This window comes from Mizuhopecten yessoensis, unplaced genomic scaffold (assembly GCF_002113885.1).
Source record: "Mizuhopecten yessoensis strain PY_sf001 unplaced genomic scaffold, ASM211388v2 scaffold716245, whole genome shotgun sequence".
Lineage (NCBI taxonomy): Eukaryota > Metazoa > Mollusca > Bivalvia > Pectinida > Pectinidae > Mizuhopecten > Mizuhopecten yessoensis.
This window is the reverse complement of record NW_018480020.1, coordinates 404,462-428,344: the sequence shown is the minus strand read 5'-3', so window position 1 is coordinate 428,344 and position 23,883 is coordinate 404,462. Positions and strand designations below refer to the sequence as shown.

The window sequence follows — 23,883 nt, the reverse complement described above, 5'->3', positions numbered from 1 at the left end:
ACAAAGTAAACACGAGTAGACGACACATAACGATTGCGTCGTTGTGCGTTTTATCATAACCCATATTTTGATAGAAAAAAAATACTTAATGCATTTACAAAACATTATAAAAGAATATAGAAAACAGCATTATGTACATGTACGCCGAAAATGAAAACCGGAAAACAGCACTTTACATGTACTACACAGAAAATGAAAGCGAAAGTACAAAGTGTTATGAAAACCGGAAAACAGCACTATACATGTACTACACAGAAAATGAAAGCGAAAGTACAAAGTGTTTTCAAACGTAAACAGTCTACATTGACAGTAGTAGGTTCCCGTGATCAACTTCCAAGAAGGTTATCAGTACACATAAATCGTCATGGGCTACAAACGGGTATAGTTACCTGCTTGTATACATGTACGTGACAGGTCACTCGTCTAGCCGCCATGATCAAATATTCGACTCCAGACTGTCCTGTTGTAGAGATGTGGGACAAATCGCGTAATTTCTGCTAGAGGATGGACTCGTTTGACCGTAAGTGTATGCCAGTCACAACAAAACTACGTACAACTCCCTGAAATTTCATATTATGTCATATGTAGCTTGCCGAACTATGGCCGACGTTGTTTCGTGTGTGACTTCTAAGTGTCGGGTAAATGTTTCGTGTGTGACTTCTGAGTGTCGGGTAAATGTTTCGTTTGTACGTTTTATATGTCAGTTTTTATGTATTGATTGTATATATATAAGTAGCGCTCCAGTATATTGCCGACGTGTCATGTGTGTAAATGTATGTAGTGTTTCTGAATATTACCGACGTGGTTTTTTATGTAGTGTTCCGGTATATATGAAGTGCTCCGGTATATTGCCGACGTGTCGTGTGTGTACATAAATGAAGTATTCCGGTATATTGCCGAGTTGTCGTGTGTGTACGTTTATGAAGTGTTAATGTATATTGCCGACGTGTCGTGTGTGTACATATATGAAATGTTCCGGTATATTGCCGACATGTCGTGTGTGTACATTTATGCAGTGTTATGTATATTGCCGACGTGGCGTGTGTGTACAGATATGGAGCGTTCCGGTATATTGCCGACGTGTCGTGTGTGTACGTTTATGAAGTGTTCCGGTATATTGCCGACGTGTCGTGTGTGTACATATATGAAGTGTTCCGGTATATTGCCGACGTGTCGTGTGTACATATATGAAGTGTTATGTATATTGCCGACGCGTCGTGTGTGTACATATATGAAGTGTTCCGGTATATAGTCGACGTGGCTTGTGTGTACAGATATTTAGCGTTCCGGTATATATGAAGCGTTCCGGTATATTGCCGACGTGTCGTGTTTGTACATAAATGAAGTGTTAATGTATATTGCTGACGTATATTTTGTGTACATATATGAAGTGTTCCGGTATATTGCCGACGTGTCGTGTGTGTACATATATGAAGTGTTCCGGTATATTGCCGACGTGGCGTGTTTGTACATATATGAAGTGTTCCGGTATATTGCCGACGTGGCGTGTGTGTACAGATATGAAGTGTTAATGTATATTGCCGACGTATCGTGTGTGTTCATATATGAAGTGTTCCGGTATATTGCCGACGTGTCGTGTGTGTACAAATATGTAGCGTTACGGTATATTGCCGACGTGTCGTGTGTGTACATAAATAAAGTGTTAATGTATATTGCCGACGTGTGTTTTGTGTACATATATAAAGTTTTCCGGTATTTTGCCCTCGTGTCGTGTGTGTATATAATTAAAGTGTTCCGGTATATTGCCGTCTTGTGTTGGTTAATATATAGCCTCCGGGGTATCGCCGACGTGTCTTTTGTGTATATATATGTAGCATTCTGGTATATCGCCGACGTTGCGTGTTTGTACATATATGTAGCGTTCCGGTATATATGAAGTGTTCCGGGGTATTGTTGACATGTCGTGTGTGTACATATATGAAGTTTTCCGGTATATTGCCGACGTGTATTTTGTGGACATATATGTAGCGTTCCGCTATATTGCCGACGTGTTGTTTGTGTATATATATGTAGCATTCTGGAATATCGCCGACGTTGCGGGTTGGTACATATATGTAGCGTTCCGCTATATTTCCGACGTGGCGTGTGTGTACAGATATTTAGCGTTCCTGTTTATTACAGACGTTTCGTATATGTAGATATATGCAGCATGTCAGTACATTGCCGACGTGTCTTGTGAGAACATATATGTAGCGTTCCGGTGTATATGAAGTGTTCCGGAATATTGCCGACGTGGCGTGTGAGTACAAATATGTAGCGTTCCGCTATATTGCCGACGTGTTGTTTGTGTATAGATATGTCGTATTCCAGTGTATTTATGACGAGTCTTGTGCAACATTTATGTAGCGTTGTGGGGTATCGCCGACAATTTTTTGTGTACATATACGGAGTGTTCTGGTGTTTTACCAACGTGTATTTTGTGAACCTATATGTTGCGTTCCGGTGTATCGCCAACATTTATTTTGTGTACATAAATGAAGTATTCTGGAGTATCACCGACATGTATTTTGTGTACATATATGGAGTGTTCTGGTGTATTACCGACGTGTATTTTGTGTACATATATGTAGCGTTTAGGTGTATCGCCGACATTTTTTTTGTGTACATATATGTAGGGTTGTGGTATATCACCGACGTGTATTTTGTGTACATATATGTAGCGTTCCGGTGTATCGCCGACATTTTTTTTTGTGTACATATATGTAGGGTTGTGGTATATCACCGACGTGTATTTTGTGTACATATTTGTAGCGTTCTGGTGCATCGCCGACATGGCTTTCGTGAACATATATGTAATGCTCCGATGTATTGACTGGTCTTGTGAATGTGTACATTTCTTACATATTTCTTACCTGGTATTTGCAGATATGAAGGCGTATTTACATGTCTTGTTCATATGTAAGATTTTTTTTATGATCATATCTTGATTCAAGACTTTCTGGGCCTAGCACTAGCAACAGACATTTCTGTTGTGGCATTTGCATTTGTTATCGTTGTCAGTTGATACCTAAAGTTTAAATTTCACGCGCAAGCTCCCAATACTCATGAAATAGCGTAGTTTTGACAAATGGACTGGTTTCGACTGACTCAACATGAAACACATGAGTATAAACGTACCTTCGGGTCGCAACTGAAAACGGCCACATACATGTATAAGAATGGCGCACCGCCAAAAGATCTTTCTCGAAAACAGTTTTTCCAAAAAAAGTTGTGAGATCATTCATCAATTATCAATTTGCAGTCATATTAGAGCAGAAACGGAGAAACAATTTTTCTGTAGTGAATGTCGTTTAATTTGGTCTCAATTTATCTACAAAATAAATAGATAAAAACTAAATAGTTATAATATTAGCAATGTTTTCAAAGGGTAATGGTTACCACTTCACTTGCTGTAACAGAAACAAAGGGCATGTTTGCTTTAATTGATAAGTCAAATATATTGATAATATACAACATTTATATAGCGCCCTATATAATTTGTAAATTACTCTAAAGCGTATAACATCACATGGATAATAGTTTTATTATAATTATTCAACAAAAAAGGGCTTACCATCACCATTGTACATTAAGCAAGAAGATAATCATCTCAATGACAATGTGCACATAAATGAATAAATAAATTGTGATATGTACATAACGTCCGTTCAAAGAGCCTAAAATGCAGACGTGAAGAGGTGAGAACACCTTTATATCTGGACAATATTACCGTTCCCCACATTCGATTCTGATANGGGGGGGGGGGGGGGGGGGGGGGGGGTCAAAATCAATGAACGTGAAGAAAGTGAGAGAAGCCAAAGATGCATTTCATATCTCACTTCCATATCTCCATCTTTTATTCTATCAAACTTTGATTACTATTCAACATAACATAATTGGAGATAATGTATTATTTTTCAGATTTATGTTTACAACCTATCTCGTTGATTTATAGGTCCGTTATCTGCTTCTTCCTGCACATTTGAACTTGAGCCAAGTATTTCAGTCGTATAATCTTTGTTATGATATTTTTACTTCAACTGATAACAGGTAATCTCAAAAGTAAACACACAGTGGCAACTGCATTCTATATATTATGTAATTCAGCGTAAGCTATTCCTCTAAAGGTAGATTTTTTCAGGTAACGTATCGTGTAACCTTTTAAAAAGTGATGACGTCATAACTCCCAATGTTTGACGCGACATTTGTTATTTTAACTAGTGATTGGTCTAAATTGCTCAGCAGCGAAATTAAACGCAATGTTGTGTTTTGTGCCAAAAAAATGTTTTTGTCATTAAAGAATATATAGGTATTGACTTCAAAGTGTTGTCTGAATTTTAAAATTTAATTGTAAGGAATAACTAAAACTAATAAACTGAAGTTATGACGCACACTATACACACTAAATGATAAATAAGCGCAATAATATATTTCATAGCTGTCGTTATAACTCATATTACTGCCGCCTAAGGAAAACTATGGCCCGAATACTCTATACAAAACGTTCAACAATGAATTGCATTGATGTTTTATATTGATTTTGTATATATAACGCCTCTATTATGCAACGTGAGGTTTAAATACACAAGGTTACAAAGCCTTGCAAGGCCTGCATAAACGTGTTTATACCCGCAAATATTGCATATAAGAATAGACAAACCGGTTGAATCGGATACGCGTATCCATTCTAGTTTGATAATATTGCTTAAGGATCCGCGTACCACTGCCAAAATCTGTAACTATGAATATGCATTTTTTTACCAATTTATAGCGAAGGGCAATGTGAGCTTATGCCGTGGCAAGGCGTCCGTTGTCCGTCGTTCGTCCGGCGTCAACTTTTCCATTTAAACGACTTCTTCTCAATAACCAACAAGCCAAATGTCATGATATTTGGCAGGTTGGTTGCTGGGATGAAGCCCAATAAAGTTTGTAAAAGGAAATGACCTTGACCCATATTCAAGGTCACAGGGGTCAAATTTGTTGAAACTTTTAAACGACTTCCTCTGGTTAACCAAAAGGCCCAGAAGCGTGATATCTTGCTGATAGGTTCCTAGGATGAAGCCTGACAAAGTTTGCGAAAAGAAATTATTTTGACCTATATTGAAGGTCACAGGGGTCAAATTTGTTAAATCCTTCAAACAACTTCTTCTGATGAACCAAAAGGCCCAGAAGCGTGATATTTAGCTGATAGGTTCCTAGGATGAAGCCCAACAAAGTTTGCGAAAAGAAATGACATTTGCCAATATTCAAGGTCACAGGGGTCAAATTTCTTGAAACCTTTAAATGACTTTTCTGATGAACCAAAAGGCCCAGAGGCGTGATATTTGGCTGATAGGTTCCTAGGATGAAGCCTGACAAAGTTGCGAAAAGAAATGACATTTGCCCATATTCAAGGTCACAGGGGTCATATATGTTAAAAACTTTTAACAACTTCTTCTTAAAAACCAAGAGACTCATGCTGATAATATTTGGCTAGTGCATGCTGGGATGAAGAGCTGCCAAGTTTGTTCAAATGAATGACCTTTGCCTATTGTCAAGGTTATAGGGGTCAAATATGTTAAAAATATTAAACAACCTCCTCTAAATAACCAAGAGGCACAGGCTGAAGATATTTGGCCAGTAAGATGCTGGGATAAAGGGCTACGGAGTTTGTTCAAATGAATGACCTTCGCTCATATGCAAGGTCACAGGGGTTATTTGTCTTAAAAACACTTAACAACAAAGTTGTGATATTTCATTAAATCATCACTTGACAAGTGCGGTGTTTGAATCCATTTATTCAACTGCCTCGTGTCGTCTTACATACGGTACATACATATTACTCACACAGGAATCGCATGATCATCAAACGAACCTAGACTTACACTATGATCGTTGGCTTGTTCACAGAATAGAACATCAAAGTTGGAGTGTTCGTCAACATTCCCTTTATTTTGTCGAGCGTATCTTGTTGACGCGGCGTCCATTGCCAAACAATGTCCGATTTAAGTAGATCTGTCATGGGACGCATGATGGTTGATAAGTCGAGAATAAATCTTCCCAGGTAATTGATCATACCAACAACTCTTCTCAGCCCAGTTACATCTTTCGGAGCGTCCAATCCTCTTATCGCCTCGACGCGTCCAGGATTGGTACTGATGCCGTCCCCACTCACGACATGCCCAAAGTACTCAAGTTTGGACTTTCCAAACTCGCACTTGTCCTTGTTTAGCTTAGGGCCTGATGCTCGTATCCTATCTGGGACCTTTGCCAGGCGCTCGTCATGTTCCTCTTGAGTCTTTCCATAGATCAACGTGTCATCGATGATCGCCTCAACTCCTTCTAGACCGGTCAACAACTCTGTCATTTAACGCTGGAATATTTCATATGCAGATGTTATTCCGAATGCCACTCTACGGAAAGCGAAGCGTCCAAATGGAGAACACCTTGGCACCTGCTAGCTTGGGAGCTATATCATCAAGGGTTGGTAGCATGAAATGTTCTCGCTTTACAGCCTCGTTTAACCTTTTAGGTCAACACAGATACGGATCTTCCCAGTCTTTTTCACCACCGGAACCATGGGGGCGCACCAGTCTGTTAGCTCGGTCACCTTTTCTATGATACCATCGCGCTCCATTCGGTTATGTTCGTCTTCGACCTTTTCGAGTAAGGGAAATGGTACGCGCCTAGAGGCGCTAATACAATAAGGAGATGTGTGCTCTTTTAACTGTATCCTGACTGGCTCGCACGCCAGCAGTCCTGTTGGTCCAAACAGGTCATCAGTAACAGCTTCAACTCTCATTATAAGTCCCATTTGGTGTGCGACACTCCTTCCTAGTAAGTTACTAGAGTTGTCTCCACCAATCACACATATTGGGAATTTGAATTGCCTCCCCTTGTGCTTAGTATGTCATTCAAATCTACCTAGGGATGGAAGGACTTCTTCTCCTGGACCCTGAAGTATAGAACCGATGAGACGCAATGCTGGACGTTGATTAAGCTTGTTGTATGTCGCTTGTGAGATAACAGTAGTGTCTGCTCCGGTGTCTATCTTGAATGTTATTGGTGTGTTACCAACTTTAAGTGTCACCTCCCATGCTTTTTCATAACTGTAGCATGAAGTTATGGCTCCGAGAAAGAATTCATCTTGCTCTGTCACTTCCTTTACAGCAACACCCTTTTTCGTCCGACAGCAGCACGCGAAGTGATCCATCTTGTTACACAACCTACAGCGCCTTCCCATAGCTGGACATTTATCTTGTCCATGACTGTGTCCACAACGCGAACAAGTTCGCTTTTCATAAGAATGAGTCTGTCGATTGTTATTGTACGACGGACCTTGTGAATGGTGTTGTTGGGTATTGGAGTAACTTTTCTTTCTGTGTTTTCTGCCCTTTTTAACCTCTTCCACTTGTTTGTGTCCACCTTGGTCTCTAATTTGAGCCTTCAATATTTCAGCCTGTCTAGCTGTTTGTAACGCCATCTCTAGAGTCAAATCCCCCTTCATTTGTAGTTTTTCCGAAATGTTCCGGTCAGATATTCCGATAACTACCCTGTCCCTCACAAACTCATCCTGTTCAGTAAATTCACAATGTTCTGCGATTTCGTACAATGCCCTGACAAACTCCTCCGCGGACTCACGAGGAGCCTGACTCCTCATGTGGAAACGCGCCCGTTCGTGCATAATGTTCCGTTTCGGAATAAAATAGCCATTAAATTTTTCAATAACTTTCTCGTATTTCTCCTCATCGCCGGCCACCTCGAACACAAACGTTTTAAATATATGTTCTGCCTGATTGCCCATGGCATAAATCAATGCACTTATCTGAACCGCATCTTCATCCTTGTGCAGTTTGGTTGCGGTCCTGTAACGCGCGAACCTCGTAATCCAATCGTTCCATCCGCTTGGACGACTGAAGTCAAACTTCTCTGGGGCCTGAAACTTCGCCATCTGGTCTAATCGATGTTACAGTTCCTATTTAATACCAGGAAGTCGTTGCACTTGCCTCAATCTGACACCATATTGTGATATTTCATTAAATCATCACTTGACAAGTGCGGTGTTTGAATCCATTTATTCAACTGCCTCGTGTCGTCTTACATCCCGTACATACATATTACTCACACAGGAATCCATGATCATCAAACGAACCTAGACTTACACTAGTCATTTTATGATAGAATTCTGTTTCTAACACAAACAACTTCTGAATAACTTAAGGTTCCAGGGTGATCGGTTGTTCATGTGAATGACCTTGATATACTTTCAAGGTCACATCTGGTCCAGAGTGCATAAATCTTTAAATAAACAAAAGGTTTAGGGCCATTAGGGTGATGTTTGACAAGTCGCATTCTGTAAGGAAGGCTATAGAGTTTGTTCAATGTAATGTCCATGTTTGGCTTTTAAGGTCACAAGGGTCAAATGTGTTTTAATCTTTTAATAGGTTCTTTTGAATGACTTCAGTCAAGACACTGATATTTTGCCTGTAGCATTATTTTAGTCCACTCTTGAAGTTACAATTGTGAGATTATTACAAGGTGAGCAATACAGACCCATTGGGCTTTTTGTTTTCTCATGTGACCATAGCTTTATTAAATCATTTCTGTACAGAAAACCATACATTGCGAAAAGAATTATGAAAAACAATTATAATAAAGACAATAAACAATAAACAACATTATTTTTTGTTCAAAAATACGAAGAGGGTATATCGATATTTGCACCCTTGACCCTCGATCACACTGTCGTTGCCTAATCAGCAGTAAATCCATTTTCCTACAACACATTATATACATATATCCGAAAAAGGGAGGTTACTCTATATATAAAAATTGGAGTCGTATTTTTTGTTGTTTTGTTGGAGAGAGATCCTCAAGTCTAAAGTGGCTGTTGTTAACTCAGCACGATATGCGCATGTTGTACGAACACTCAATTTAAGGATCAATGTCCTACTACAGGAGAAACCATAGAGAATTCTACAGTGGTTTTTTCGTATATATAGTAAAACCTCCCCTCAATTTCGTTTTGGATGTTACTGTTGCGCAATTGACCAGGTAGCTTAATCGATTAGAGCAAGAGTATATCAATCAGAAGTCTACGGTTCGAAACTTGTTCCAGCCTTGCTGAATCTTTCAAGCTCAGAAACCCCTGCAGGTTCGGTGAAAGAATAGGCCTGTTGTATTTCACTACCTGTCGGGGTTTTCATCTGTAACCACAATTAATATGCTGCCCAATGCAACATTTCTTTCTACTTCTTAAAAAAACCTGTTTGTTTCCTAGTGCCCTGCATGGCAATACCTCATTTTTGGCCTTAGTGGTGAGCGTTCGCCCAAGTTGGGTGAACAATGGGTTCTGTCCCCTGGCCGGTGCATACCAAAGTCCTTAAAATGGTATTTGTTATTCCCCGCTTTATGTGTAGCTTTTAAGGTTATCACAACAACTGCTTTACCCATTGTAGGTATGTGATCGGGTGGAATATTATACTAGAGGAATCATGATTCCAATACATATGGTAATCAGTTAATTATATGGTTAGGAAACATATTTAATATTTGTCATACTGTAAAAGTTCACATTTTTGCGGCAGTCTCGTGGTAACGCTTTTCGTGCTATAATTTAAGCGCTAAATTATGAAAGTGCCTATCGAAATTATTGTATTTTTTTCTATTCCGTCTTTGCATATTGCAGAGTTATCTTCCCTTGTGAGCAGGTATTGATTGTTACGTCATTGGTTTGTGTGAGAAAATGACGTCGTTTTCTCAACAATTGATGACGTTCCTCTCACAAACCAATGACGTAACAATCAATACCTACTCACAAGAGAAGATAACTCTGCAATACGAAAAGACGGAATTGAATATTTTCGGGGTGTACCAATGCATAAATTCGCTAATCTATCAAAATTCGATAATACGCTAAACTTTGAGAATGCTGAAATACGTTCGTTTATAATATGACTTTTTCAATAATATTTCATTTTATACAAAACAATATAAAAACAAAACTGTCTCCCGTTCTGAATATTGAGTAAACACAATATTCGATTGTGACCTCAATTCCGGAGTGATATTACACACGTTACATAAACATAATTTATGTGATGGCTTTATGACACTGCAGAACATGGTATTCATATGACGTCACAACCGAATAGGAACAGTCAATGTGACGTCACGTCATTTTGAAGCAGACGCAATTTTCATCGTTTCAGAGGTGGCTAAGTGCAAAATATTCGTTGCAGATCACAATCATACAGTTTGCTTTGTATTAAATGATAAAAAGAATCTGTCATTCGTTTCCCTTCATATAAGATTGATGAAACTCGTTTACGATTTTTCAAATTTTTCATATGATAAAGGGAATCTGTCATTCGTTTGTCAACATATTTATATTTATGATACTCGTTTTAAATTTTTGAATTGATAATCTTCCTTAAGGTTTCCTGTCCCATTGCACTGTGGTTTCACGTAAATACAGTAATTTCCCATTGATTTCGTTTCGGTTATGACTATTGCTTAGTTGGTCAAGAACTCTTCTGTTATCCAGTTACTCAGTCGGATCGAGGACAATATAGCATTTCGAGGTCCAGGATTTGAATTCTGGTTTAGCCACGCTGATTTTGTTTTCACTTCGATCACTCGCTGATTGTTTTTATCTTTTTTGTTTTTGTTTATTTGTTCCTTCTCTATTCATTTTGCATAAAGTAAAACGCAATGCATACTTTTTCCCTTAAATGGTTATCAAAGCAAAAGTCTTTTTTGGCAGTGATACGGGAATTCTTAATACACTAATTTGTATACCACAACATTTAAAGACGAGATCGACTGAATTACATACGGTGTTTCTATTACAGAGGGTGTAAATTCAAGCGCAAAAAAGAAGCTTAGCTACAACGACATGAAACTGTAAGTAGATAATATCCCTCATACCGACAGGATTTTAAAATGGCATGGGGAAAAGAGCCACAAATGTTCACTGGCGATCAGTTGACATCGTTACTCACTGAATCGGAGACATGCGCAGACGTCCTGGATTTCCTAGTTACCAAAGAGAGACAGCAGACAGAGTTGACCTTGAGTCGGCCAGGACTAGCACCTGATTACGTAATACAAATGGTGTTAGTCCTGCTAAAGGCCTCACAGTGCAAGACGAATGAAGTAGGCGTCATAGATCTCCTCACCATCCTGGTTGGTTCAAAGTTTTTCATGTGCGAGCTGGTAGCTACGTCATCAACGTTTACATGGCATACTGAAGGAGAAGACGCTCTCAGATTTATTGATAATTTAGTTGAAATACTTCACCAAGTGCATCAGCTGCTTCCGAACTTGTTCAACAACGCTTTTTCTCTGATTATCATCTTAAAGAAAAAAACAGAAGACATACTTATGACATCTACAGAAGAACAACGACAACGTTTTGTAAAATTGTCAGAAAAGCTATCAGAAATGAGAGACAATGTCATGAAGGTATTAGTGTCTTGTCCTCAAGACGATCCTCGGTTTCCGTTTGAGAGACAAGCCCCGCCAGACGACTTCCGTAACATCCCAATACTACCCAGAGTTGTCGATATCTTTTTAAGATCTCGCGGTTCATTTCTACGTAAAAATAAATCACGTGGTGGCTACGACGACCTGAATCATTACTTGGACGTCCAGTTCCGCCTATTAAGAGAAGACTGCATCTGTCCCTTACGCGAAGGTATCACCCAGTACGTGCAAGAGACGAGCACTGGATGCCATGTTCGCCAACTTCAGAACGGGAGGCTTTACAGGAATGTAATAGTAAAGAAACATGGCCACTACTTGGAAGAGGAACTATTCCAAGTTACACTTGATAGTCAACATGCCCAGAAAATTAATTGGAAGTCTTCCAAAAGACTTTTGCACGGATCGCTTCTTTGTTTCTCGGCCGACAATTTCCATACAATGGAATTTGCTGTAGTTGAAAGCCCGGACAGACAAATGCTCGCTGTATCATACATTTTTCCTGCTATTTTCCCCACTTTTACCGAAATTCAACTCAATACTAAATATACAATGGTTGAATCTTCTGCTTTCTTCGAAAGTTACCGGCACGTTCTAGAAGGTCTGCAGAGCATAGAAAAACTCCCGTTAGAACAATACATCGTTGATTGTAAAAACAGCATGAATCCACCTAGGTACCTACAAAATGATTCGTCAAAATATGACTTGGAGCCAATTGCTTCTGACCGACTCCTGACAACAGCATTAGATACTGAAAGGAAAACAGAGAATAATCTCCAAGTTAGACTACATGACCCTATGAGCCAGTGGCCAACGGCTGATGTTCTCCACCTCGACCAGTCCCAGTACGTAGCTTACCATGCTGCCCTAACGCAGGAGTTTGTTCTTATACAAGGTCCACCAGGCACTGGAAAAACACATGTTGGCATCCAGATTGTAAAAACTCTCCTGCATAACAAAAACGGATGGAGTCAGCCTTCCAAAACAGAGGAGGCAGGTTTATTAACTACTAGACTATTGGGAAAAAACTCAGATCAAAAGAATAACCAATTGCTTGTAGTTTGTTTCACAAACCATGCCCTCGATCAATTCCTTGAAGGAATTGTTGGTTGTTTTGAAGGCGAAAACAAGGAGCTCTTGCAAAATGAAATAGTGCGAGTAGGCAATCAATGTAAAAATCCAACAATCGACCCTTTTAGCCTGAAGTATCACAAAAAAGACCTTCACTGTGACTACACTAAACTTGCAAAGCTGAAAAAGACTGCAACCCAGCTACACACTCAACTGTTAACGATCTATTTCAGCTTACGAAACCTGCAAACCACAATACTGGAATTCGAGATACTTAGGCCTGCCATGTCGCAAAGGCACGCGAATGCATTCGTCTGTGATACACCCCATGCATCATCTCAAAAACTTTACCAGTGGCTACAGGCAGGAAAAGGCCCATGGATAAAAAAGGCCAGCCAAGCATACAAGAAATCACTTAAAACAACAAAACAACCAAAGCATGACCACGCCAATCGACAAACTGCAGTTAATCAGGATTTCATAGACACAGAAGCCGATAAAGCTGAAGAAGAGAGGCGTATCGACGACGACGACCTTCATTTAGCAACCCATGTGAAGATTGGGCTTGATATCAAGGAGGAAATTCAAAATATCCTGAAACCGAAACATGAGTATATGCCACAAATAGATGACGCATTGAAATCATTTTTGAAGCAGGAAGCAGACATCACATTGTCGAAATTGTGTTCTGTGAATATGATGAGAGCAATGGAAGTCAAATCACTCCGTGGTAGTCTGAACAAGCTCAAGCTAGAAAGACGATGGAGGCTGTATCGTTTCTGGGTTGACACATACAAGAAAATGCAACTTGAAAAAATGCCGCACGTAGAAAAAGAACACTTGCAAATTATGAAAGATTACAAAAAAGAGAAAAAAGAATCAGATGCAAGAATCTTCAAAAAATCAACAGTCATTGCCATGACGACAACAGGTGCCGCACGTTATCATGACATTCTCCAAGAAATTGGTCCAAAGATCGTAATTGTAGAAGAGGCTGCGGAAGTGTTAGAGGCCCACATTGTCACCGCTCTCAATCCAAAGTGTGAACACCTCATTCTGATAGGGGATCATAAACAACTAGAGCCGAAACCTTCAGTCATGCAACTGGCAATGAAATACAACCTGTCTCTTTCAATGTTTGAACGCATGTTGAACAATGGAATTGAAAACCATTGTCTACACCGGCAACATAGAATGCGACCAGAGATATCAACACTTGTTCGGGATATATACCCTGTTTTGGAGGATAATGAAAATGTTCTGGATTATGAGCATATCAAGGGAGTGAAAAAAGACGTGTTCTTCATAAATCACAACCGTCCTGAGGATTACACAGATGACATTAAAAGCTATTCAAACAGGCACGAGGCACAGTTTATCTCTGAGCTGTGCAGATATTTGCTTAAGCAAGGATACGAGGGCAATCAGATTACAGTGTTAGCTGCCTACACTGGTCAGATGTTTTCTATTCGTCATTGCATGCCAAAAGAGGAATTCACGGGCGTCAAAACTGTTGCCATAGACAACTTTCAGGGAGAGGAAAACGATATAATTCTGCTGTCACTCGTCCGAAGCAATAAAGAAGGAAAGATTGGGTTTCTCTCCAGGTCGAACAGGATATGTGTCGCTCTCTCCCGAGCTAAGAAAGGACTGTATGTCATTGGAAACTTTGACATGTTTGTTGCGTGCAGTTTACAATGGTCACATATTGTAAACAAAGTCAAACAAGCAGAGCAGTTCGGTGATCCCCTGCCTCTTTTTTGCCAAAACCGCCCACATGAAGACGGGGTACAGGTGACAGCATCTGCAGACTTTGCCAGAGCACCTGATGGCGGATGTCAGATACCGTGTGGATTCATACTACCGTGTGGTCATTCATGTCGTCTGGCTTGCCATCCAATGGACAGACAACATACCGCATATAAATGCAAGGCAGTATGTACTGAGACTTGCCCTAATGGTCATCCTTGTAATAAACCATGTCACCTCGGGAAGTTATGCAACTGTCAAAAAATTATGAAGAAACCTCTTCATTGCGGGCATGTCACAACTGTGCGGTGTTGTGAATTTTCGGAAGTTTGTGTTTGTTCTGTCTTTGTGAATAAAGTTCTCCCCTGTGGTCACCAAGCTGAAATGAAGTGCCATGCGGATCCAGCTAGGAACTCTTGTGAAGTTTTAGTCACAAAAATACTCGTGGACTGCGGACACACTGCAAAATTGCCCTGTTCGAACGTAAACTTCGACTTTAAATGTCAACAGAAAGTGTCACTTGTTGGTGGGGCATGTGGACACCGTTATCAAATTGCCTGTCACGAAGATTCAAAAACATATCAACGCGAAAACTTATGTCAGGAACTCGTAACAAAAACATTCCTGTGCATGCATGTTGAGGAAGTGATGTGTCGTGGTTCTCGGTATGCTAACTGTATAAAGCCCTGCACCTTCCAGTGTCATCATGGGCACTCTTGCAGCAAACTGTGTCACTTTCAAACTCCCTGTAAGTGTGAATTTCTAGTTGAGAAGATATTGCCGAAATGTGGTCATCAATTGCTGATAGAATGCCACTCAGAAGACGACCCGGCGTGGTTGCAAGTACCCTGTGAAGAAATTGTTTCTAAAGTAATCCCTCTTTGTGGTCATTCACAAAACATGAAATGCAAAGAATCCCCTCAGACGCAACAATGTCAGGAAATTGTTCCCAAAAAACACCCTCTGTGTGGTCACATGATTGCGATGATGTGCTCATTGACCCCCTCACGCTCCATGCTATGCAAAACTATCGTGCACAAGACACTCGTCTGTGGACACAAACAAGATCAAGAGTGTTCAGCAAGAAACGTTACGTGTACTGTGAATGTATTAAAGACCATTCCATGTGGCCATCAACAGCTTGTCCCTTGCAACAAAATGGACGCCCCAGTAACTTGCATGAAGAGGATAACAAAGAAGTTTCAGAAATGTGGACATGTAACAGAAATGTTCTGTTGGGCATCAGCACTATATCTGCATTGTCTCCAGACGCTTACTTTAACAAAATGTGGACATCAAAAGACGGTTTCTTGTGAGGAAAATATGCATGGAGTTGAAATGGAAAAAGCTGAAAGATTATACAAATGTAAGCTGACATGTTTTACCGAAGTGACATTGCATTTTGCGTGTGGCCATTCTGAAACGACTCAGTGTCATTTGTCCGAGACTGTGCGGCAATGTTCAAAAGGATGCTGTCCTCACATCTTATCATGTGGACACCACTGTACTGGAAAAGACGACGACTGTTCAAAGAAACTTTTCCACGCATATTGCACACAACCATGCAACAAACTTCTCGTGTGCGGCCATCATTGCAAGAGTGCAACATGCGGATTGTGTTCCATTTGCTCCAACGAATGTGAGAGATACTGTCCGCATCGCAAATGTGAACATCCGTGCTCACAAGACTGTCCGCCCTGCAAAGAGACGTGCTCTCTACAGTGTCCTCATCACAACTGTTCTCGCTTATGTCACGAGGAATGTAACAGGCCTCCGTGTAATCTTCGGTGCCCACTTATGTTGAAATGTTCGCATCCGTGCATGGGTTACTGTGGCGAACCTTGTCCGAGACTCTGCATTGTATGTGAGCCTGACAGACGAAATGAGTTCACTCAGACATGCAACGAGGACATACGTCTGGTACGACTTTTAGACTGTGGCCATGAGCATGATGCTTCGTTGTTAGATAAACTGTTAAAGGAAGATACCGAAAATGGTTTCAGTGTTTTGCGATGTCCATCTTGCGACAAAGTTATGCATTGGCATCCGAGATATAGTCATCAGCTGAAACAGCAATGGCATGCCATAGACGCTGTCAAAAAGATTCTGTTATCATGTTTAAAAGGCTGTACAAAACAGCAACGATTCCCAATGGTAGCAGGGGGAGTCTCAGATATCCGAACATACTTACGGAGGCTGAGTACTTTCTTGTACCTCAACGAAAATCTCAACACAGACAAAAATCATCATATTAAATGGCAGGAATGGCTAAGGTACACAATACAAAGTTTGTCGGCGTTTCTGGATGACCTTCCCATTGCTACACGATCCAGTGTGTTTGCTACCTTTAATGAAAGATTGCGGAAGTTAACTGCTGTTCAGTTGTTGATACACATGTACTCAAAAGGCAATGAGTCTGATGACAGTGATGGATCGGACGACGATTCTGATGATGATGCTGCAGATGGTGAGCATCAAAACGATGATGATGATGATGATGATGATGATGATGATGACGACGACCACGACATTGCCGACGATAACGTCCAAATCGAAGGCGAAAATGGTGATAAAAGGATTAAACATTCACTTAAAAAACAACACATGAACCACAAAACCAGCATTGCAACCGAAGCAATAACAACAGAACTCCAGACGCAGACGGAAGTGGAGATTTTTGTTATAACAAAACAGACATTCACGCAAAGTGATCTATCGAAATTCCGTGAACTTCTGTTGCCGTTCCTTACGGACTCATCCGAGGCCATCCAGTCGCTTGACTGTCCGGAGCTGCGAGGTGTCAGCATACATTTGGACGACTGGACACGCTGCATTAAAGGTATAATGTTGACATAACCCCGTAATTTTGTTCGTTTTGGGATGCGACTACATTATACTTACCCTATGTTTCCTTTATTTGAACGAGTTTTGTAACTCTTAGATATGTAAACTTTGTGTTAAGTCACATATATATATATCACATCAGTCCGCCTGAACAAACCCTAGAAAGCAGAGACGTCTAGCGGTAGATCTTGGATACTTTTTATCTTAATCTATGTATGTATATATGTTATATGTATTCTCTTTTATTCAAATGTTTTTTATTTGAATTTATTTTACCTTCTTGTATTCAATTCTGTTTATTAAAATGTTCGGTTTTTTAATTCATATATGTGTACCTTCAAAGTTTGATAAAACAAAAGAACAAAAGTAAATAAAGAAAACTTTTAAAACAAATTCAAAGCGATCAGTTGATTTCCACCCTAGATTGTTTTTTATAGGAAATTTCAAAGTTAATGTTAACTTTTTCTTTGTTTACAATTCTTTGCATATATTTCAAAGGTCATGTCCGACCTTCATCCTATGCAGGAGATAATTGTCTGGGATGTTCATCTGGGACCAAATGGACTGTTGAGATGGTAAGATAGTGCGAGTCGTTAGAGGAGCAAGAGTGTTATAGTAATTTAATATACTTCTGTTTGACTTATGTATACAAAAATTAAATAACTGCATTCCATTGTTTGCCCTTATTTACCTGCCCAAAATGTTAGTTCTTTATCAGCTCTGTGTTAGTCCGAAATCGAAAACACCTCTGCAGACTAGCTCTCCCTTGTCAGTTACCGTAACAGTCTCACGGAAATGCGTGTGGAGCTTGAAATGGTCTGACTCGACCCAGTATTTACCAACCATGAAAAAAATTGCAGCCGATAGCATGAGCGTTCAATAGGTTATGTTTTAAACTAAAGTAAGAATAGTGCTTTGATTAGTATAACAAAACAGTTACAGTAAACAGGAGTACGAATTGTTTGGCTTTAGAACGTTTCTAGATCCACTCGACTAGGCCTACATCTCTCGGTCTAGAGAAATATACCTGTCCACCTCGATATACCTTCTTACATTGTACATACCACAAGCCTGACTTCAACTACGGTACTGATACGGTATGTCCACTTTATTTCAACTTGTATATTACGTTTAAATATTTCTCATCCTGTTGATTTATGTTTAACTGCTTCGTTTCTGTTTTTTGATAGCTTCACCTTATGAAAGAAATACGCAACCAGATTGCATCAAAGAAAGTGAAAGACAAAGATGGTAACACACGAAGTCGACAAGAGAGTAGACAGCAATTAGAACAAAGTACCGGGGTAGGTGTGAATTTAGCAGGATTATTTCTATATGATGGTTTATTCTTCCGGATATACATCTTCAAAATGCAGTTTCAATTAATTAATATTCCATCTGCAGTCAAATGACTATATATTCCTCATATATATTTGCATATAAATATGCCGGTATGTTGTTTTGATTTGAACGAATTAATACACCATTTTCCAGACGAGCTTTGTGTTTTACAATATCTTGTGACGTAATGTTTTGTTATAAACAGTAGTATTTATATATTTTTCTATCATTAAAATAATGCATAGGTGAAGTGTATTAAAATTACATTTATGCAGTTCATCAGTTGATAAGCTGAACCCATATATCACATGATATGCAATAAGCACTCAGGAAACGTATGACTAGCAATAACAAGTAAATTACCCCTAGAGTCTTTATTCCATCACAATCTTATCCTTACACATTTGATGTACCATCTTTTTTCGAACAGCTGGAGCCATATGTAGCTACCTTGGGTGAGTTTACTGCAGGACCAGATGAACCACAAAGTCAATTTATGTCGCAATTTGGTGATAAAAGGCGAACAGTGAAAAACAGATACTTGGGGACAGAAGATGATGACCTTTGGGAAACCAAAAATAATTTGGGGACAGGAGATTTCGACCTCAGGGAAACCGAAGGGAACTGGGGGACAGGAGATGTTGGAACTCGGGTAGCCGACAGAAACTGGCGGACAGGAAAGGTTGAGCCTAGGGCAACCGACATAAACTGGAGGACAGGAAAAGCTGAGCCTAGGGCAACCGAAAGGAACTGGAGGAAAGGAAAAGCAGAGCCTAGGGCAACCGAAAGAAACTGGAGGACAGGAAAAGCTGAGCCTCGGGTTACCGAAGGAAACTGGCGACCAGGAAAAGCTGAACCTCGGGTTACCGAAGGAAATTGAAGGTCATAAAACTTTGAGCCTCGGGCTACCGAAGAAAGTAGAGAAAATTGATAGGGGCGGCGAAAAGAATGACCACGTCGATGTACCAGAGGAAACGTTTGTTATTAGGATTTTTGGCTTTCCAAGAAGTAGTAAACAGGCTATTTCTGTATTAGAGAAACATAGTGTTACATTCATTTTTAGTCTTGACATAAAATCCTTTATACGAAAACTTTTATTTTGTATATATTTTGAAAGCATATGCTGTACCTTTAGTAGGTGTTGTTGCTTATTATTGGGTAAGTTGTTTTATTTCATCTCTACTGATTTGTAAAAATAATAACTTGAAATTGCCTTTTATTGTTTTGGTCATTTTCAACTTCGCTGTAAGAAGTTGTTTCTTCTCATTTTTATCATTATTAATACAAATGGCAAATAGAGACATAGCCAAGGATATCATGAGCCATGCTTTATCCAGATTGTGTGTATGTTGCGAATTTGTTACTGTATACCTTGGTTTTTTCAATAGATTTGAAAACCATTTTTGTAAACAAAAAACAGCATAAAGGGTTAAAGGTTCATATCCTTATGCAAAAGATTTTCAGTTAGTGAATTATTATTTCACGTTCTACTGTTACACAGTTCTTTATATAGGTGGCATGCCTGTAATATTGGTTCATGTAACCAGTTTGGAATATTCATATTTTAATTATTAAGTTTTACTTGTATGAATTTAATACCCTCCATTATACTATATAGAAGTAGTACATTCCCATGTTTCCTGCATAAAATTTATAATATCACTGATCAGGAACTATTTGTTTCCTAGTTGATGTGTTGAAGCCCATTATCTTGTAAGTGCTGTAAATGAGAATTATTCGTAAGGCGACTCTTTTACTGATCGCGGGCGTTTTCAAGTTGGAAATGGTTCTTTAATCTTTATATTTATATATATATTTATCTTTAATCTACATATATCTACTCGCAAGTGGATATTTTCGTGCTAGCGTACTCCACGAAAAAATAAACGCGAGTATTTCCATAGCACGCAAATCGCCACTTTAACAGAATATTGTATTTGAAAGAAAAAAAAAATCATTTTTTGCTTTACGATCTTCAATCAGTTATTAGTTGCATGTTATTTTCTTATGATAATGAAACAACCTTGTTTTGTTTGATTTTGTTTTCTTATGTAATTTAAATCAAAATGTTACTTTATTCAATTATTTCAAATACAGGACAAATCACATAATGGCTAGCACAAACATAGAAATTATAAGTGTTTTATGGTCAATCGTTGATAACTGTCCTTTTAACTGTTTTCTATTGAAAGTCAAATTTATTTTATGAGCAAGAGAAAATATTACGATCGCGATTTATAATAGCATTGATATTATTTTATTGCAATTATTGAGGAGGACGTTTAGCTAACAAAATCGATTAAAAAGGCGACAGAAAGACGAAACTAGAAATTTCCAAATTCATCATTCTTCGGTTTATTTGCAAAGAAATATTTTGGAAAATCTCTGAGAATCCATTATTAGTTCGTTCAGTTACTTTGGTAAAAATAACATTAATTTGACATGTTTATTAACACTGACCATTTGTTTATAGGCGTTGGTAAACTTTCTACATAACACTGATTATAATTATATAATGTTTACAGATGTTATTGTTATAATATGTATCACAAATTATAACTCTGTATAATTGTATATGTTTACAAATGTTTTTGGTGAATTATCTCAATTTATCATATTATAATTATATAAAGTTTACGGATGTTTTTGGTAAATAATCTTAATATGTCATAGATTATATTTTTATAATATTTTCAGATGTATTTTCTGTTGGTGTGTGAATTATCATTATATATCACAAATTATATATATAGAACGTTTTCAAATGTGTTTTTTTGTGAATTAGCTTATATGTCACAAAGTTTTGTTTTGTGTAAATTTTCACTATATATAGCAAATTATATCTATAAAATGTTTTCAGATGTTTTTTTTGTGAATGAACATTATATATCACAAATGATAACTATAAAATATTTGCATGTGCTCTTTTTGGGGATAGTTCTTATATATCACAAAGAATATCTATGAAATGTTCAGATGTTCTTTTTGTGAATTATCATTATATATCACAAATAATATCTATAAATCTATAAAATGTTTTCATGTGCTCTTTTTCAATTCAATTCAATTGTAGAATTTTTTTCTTATAACAGAAATTGTTTAAATCGGAATTATTTCCCTTTGTTGAAAAGCCTCTTAAGGACTTTTCAATTTTGTTGTGTAAATCCTAATGTTTCAGTTCTTTCTTCTATTTTTTATTTGATTTTACTTTGTAAATTTTACAGAAATGTTTATTTTTATTATTACAGTTTTGTTTGTTTTATTCTTCATTAGTTAGTTAATGTTAACTTTGTCTATCTTAATTATTGGGCGGCTGTTTTGTTGTATCAATCTTCACAATGAAGCAACAGCATTGTTGCAGCATTTTTTCAATCTTTATTATTAAGTGACTGTTTTATTGTTTTAATTTTTATTAATGAGCAACATTTTGTTGTGTTATTCTTAACTATTTTGTTGCAGTTCTGTTGTATGAATCTAAATTGATTAGTGTCAGTTTATTGTTTCAATTTCACTTAAATAGCAACAGTTTTGTTGTGTTTATCTTTATTATTAGGTTACAGGTTTGTCGTGTCAATTTTACTTCATTAGCATCAGTTGCTGTTCCGATCTGAATTAAATAATGGAATGTTGTTATTTCAATCTCAATTATTTAGCATCTGTTTTGTTGTGTCAATCTTAATTATTTAGCAACAGTTTTATTGTTTCAATCTTAATTATTTAGCAACAGATTTATTGTGTCAATCTTAATTATTTAGCAACAGGTTTGTTGTGTCAGTCTTAATTATTTAGCAACTGTTTTGTTGTGTCAATCTTAATTATTTAGCAACAGTTTCGTTGGGTCAATCTTAATTATTTAGCAACTTTTTTGCTGTGTCAATCTAAATTATTTAGCAACAGTTTTGTTGTGCCAATCTTAACTATTTAGCACTGTTTTGCTGTGTCAATCTAAATTATTTAGTAACAGTTTTGTTGGGTCAATCTTAATTATTTAGCAACAGATTGTTGTGTCAATTTCAATTATTAAGCTACAATTTTTGAATTAATCTTAATAATTAGTCTACATTTTTGTGATAATCATAATTATTGAACGCCAGCCTTGCTGTGTGAATCTTAATTATTGAGTTACATTTTTATTGCGTAAATCTTTATTGCTTAGTAGGTGTTTTGTTAATCTTCATAATTTAGTAATTTGTAATGTGCCAATCTTTGTTATTCAGTCAACTCTATGTTGTGCGAGATTATATTTTTCAGCTCTGCTTCTTATTCCCCGGTCACATTCACAGATCGGACGCCAGATTAGCCATGAATACGATCCGGCATCATTCGTGGCAATCTTCTCCGTAGCTGTCCGTATTGTATCCTGGGTCAATCGTAGTAGTACTTGTATATCCGGGACAATTTTTGAGCACGTTCAAAAATTCACCACTGATCAGAGAACCGTAGTGCATCCTTACTAATCCGTAGCAGAACGCACGAATCTGCTGTAGTCCGTAATAACCCGTAATTATCCCTCCTTATTCGTAGTACATCCCCGGCCTCAAGGCGCGAAGGATCGGTGTTACGGTGAACTACGTACTTAATTGTACTAAACCGTACTAAAATTAAAATAAAGGTTGTGAAATGAACACGCGAGCGCGGGAGTTTGTACGGATTGCTTACCGTGCAGGTCCGTGCGAGTTCGTAGTTATCCGTGCCAGACCGTTTTAATTTGTGCTAACCCGTACTGAAATCGCAGCGAACCGTTGTTAATCCGCAGTGCATACGCCGTGACACGTGTCATTCAGTACTAAACCGTACCAACCGTAGCAATCCGTATCACTTCCCGTTGTCAACTAGCCCCTATCCGTAGTCAAATCGTGGTGTATCCGCAACGGACCACGGATATAGACTATTCCGGGGTTAACCGTGAATTTCCACCCGTAGTGGATCCGGCGAGACAATCCGTGAATGTGTGACCGGGGCATTAGTAATTATTTTGTTAATCTTTATCTTTTACTTTTTTTGTATTGCCGTTAAGCATAATTTCGTTTAATTTTTGTCAATCTTCACAATTGAGTCAATGTTTTGCTTTTTAATTCTTTATCATAGTCAGTAAATGTTTTGTGTCAATCAGTTAATTGAAATATTACAATAAAATACCTTTGAATCGTAGTGCCAAACAAATCATATGTATACATGCAATCGAGTAAAATAAATAGTTTCCGTTTCATCTTATTCGGTGTTTAAGTTTTGATCATTTGTTATGGAATTATCCTCCTTTTGAGTCACTGACATGGGGCCAAGCTGATGGATGTCTATCTTGATGAGTTACTGGCATTGAGCAAAACTTGAAACTATTCTTTTTTAATGAGACACTGTTATTAGTCCCAACTAAAGAATATCCTTCGTGAGAGACACTGGTATTGAGCCAAATCT

At 38.2% G+C, this 23,883-nt stretch overlaps 2 protein-coding genes across 2 annotated transcripts; one reads left to right on the top strand and one right to left on the bottom strand.

Annotated features, from left to right (window-relative positions):
* Positions 1-308: 308 nt before the first annotated feature.
* LOC110442293 (NFX1-type zinc finger-containing protein 1-like) lies at positions 309-20,963 on the top strand. The gene is made up of 5 exons (XM_021485822.1): positions 309-520; positions 10,833-17,122; positions 17,626-17,702; positions 18,318-18,431; positions 18,899-20,963. The coding sequence occupies exons 2-5, from the start codon at positions 10,924-10,926 to the stop codon at positions 19,346-19,348; spliced, it is 6,840 nt and encodes a 2,279-aa protein (XP_021341497.1). The 5' UTR covers positions 309-520; positions 10,833-10,923; the 3' UTR covers positions 19,349-20,963.
* LOC110442294 (uncharacterized mitochondrial protein AtMg00860-like) lies at positions 5,861-6,346 on the bottom strand. The gene has a single exon (XM_021485823.1). It carries the CDS (start codon positions 6,344-6,346, stop codon positions 5,861-5,863), a length of 486 nt encoding a protein of 161 aa, XP_021341498.1.
* Positions 20,964-23,883: the final 2,920 nt, after the last annotated feature.

Excerpts from the sequence above, each read along its gene's own strand:
- LOC110442293 (XM_021485822.1), top strand. The coding sequence starts at position 10,924 with ATGGCATGGGGAAAAGAGCCACAAATGTTCACTGGCGATCAGTTGACA. Across the intron at positions 17,703-18,317 it reads CCAAATGGACTGTTGAGATG|CTTCACCTTATGAAAGAAAT; the intron begins GTAAGATAGTGC and ends GTTTTTTGATAG. Across the intron at positions 18,432-18,898 it reads AATTAGAACAAAGTACCGGG|CTGGAGCCATATGTAGCTAC; the intron begins GTAGGTGTGAAT and ends TTTTTCGAACAG.
- LOC110442294 (XM_021485823.1), bottom strand. The coding sequence starts at position 6,346 with ATGACAGAGTTGTTGACCGGTCTAGAAGGAGTTGAGGCGATCATCGAT.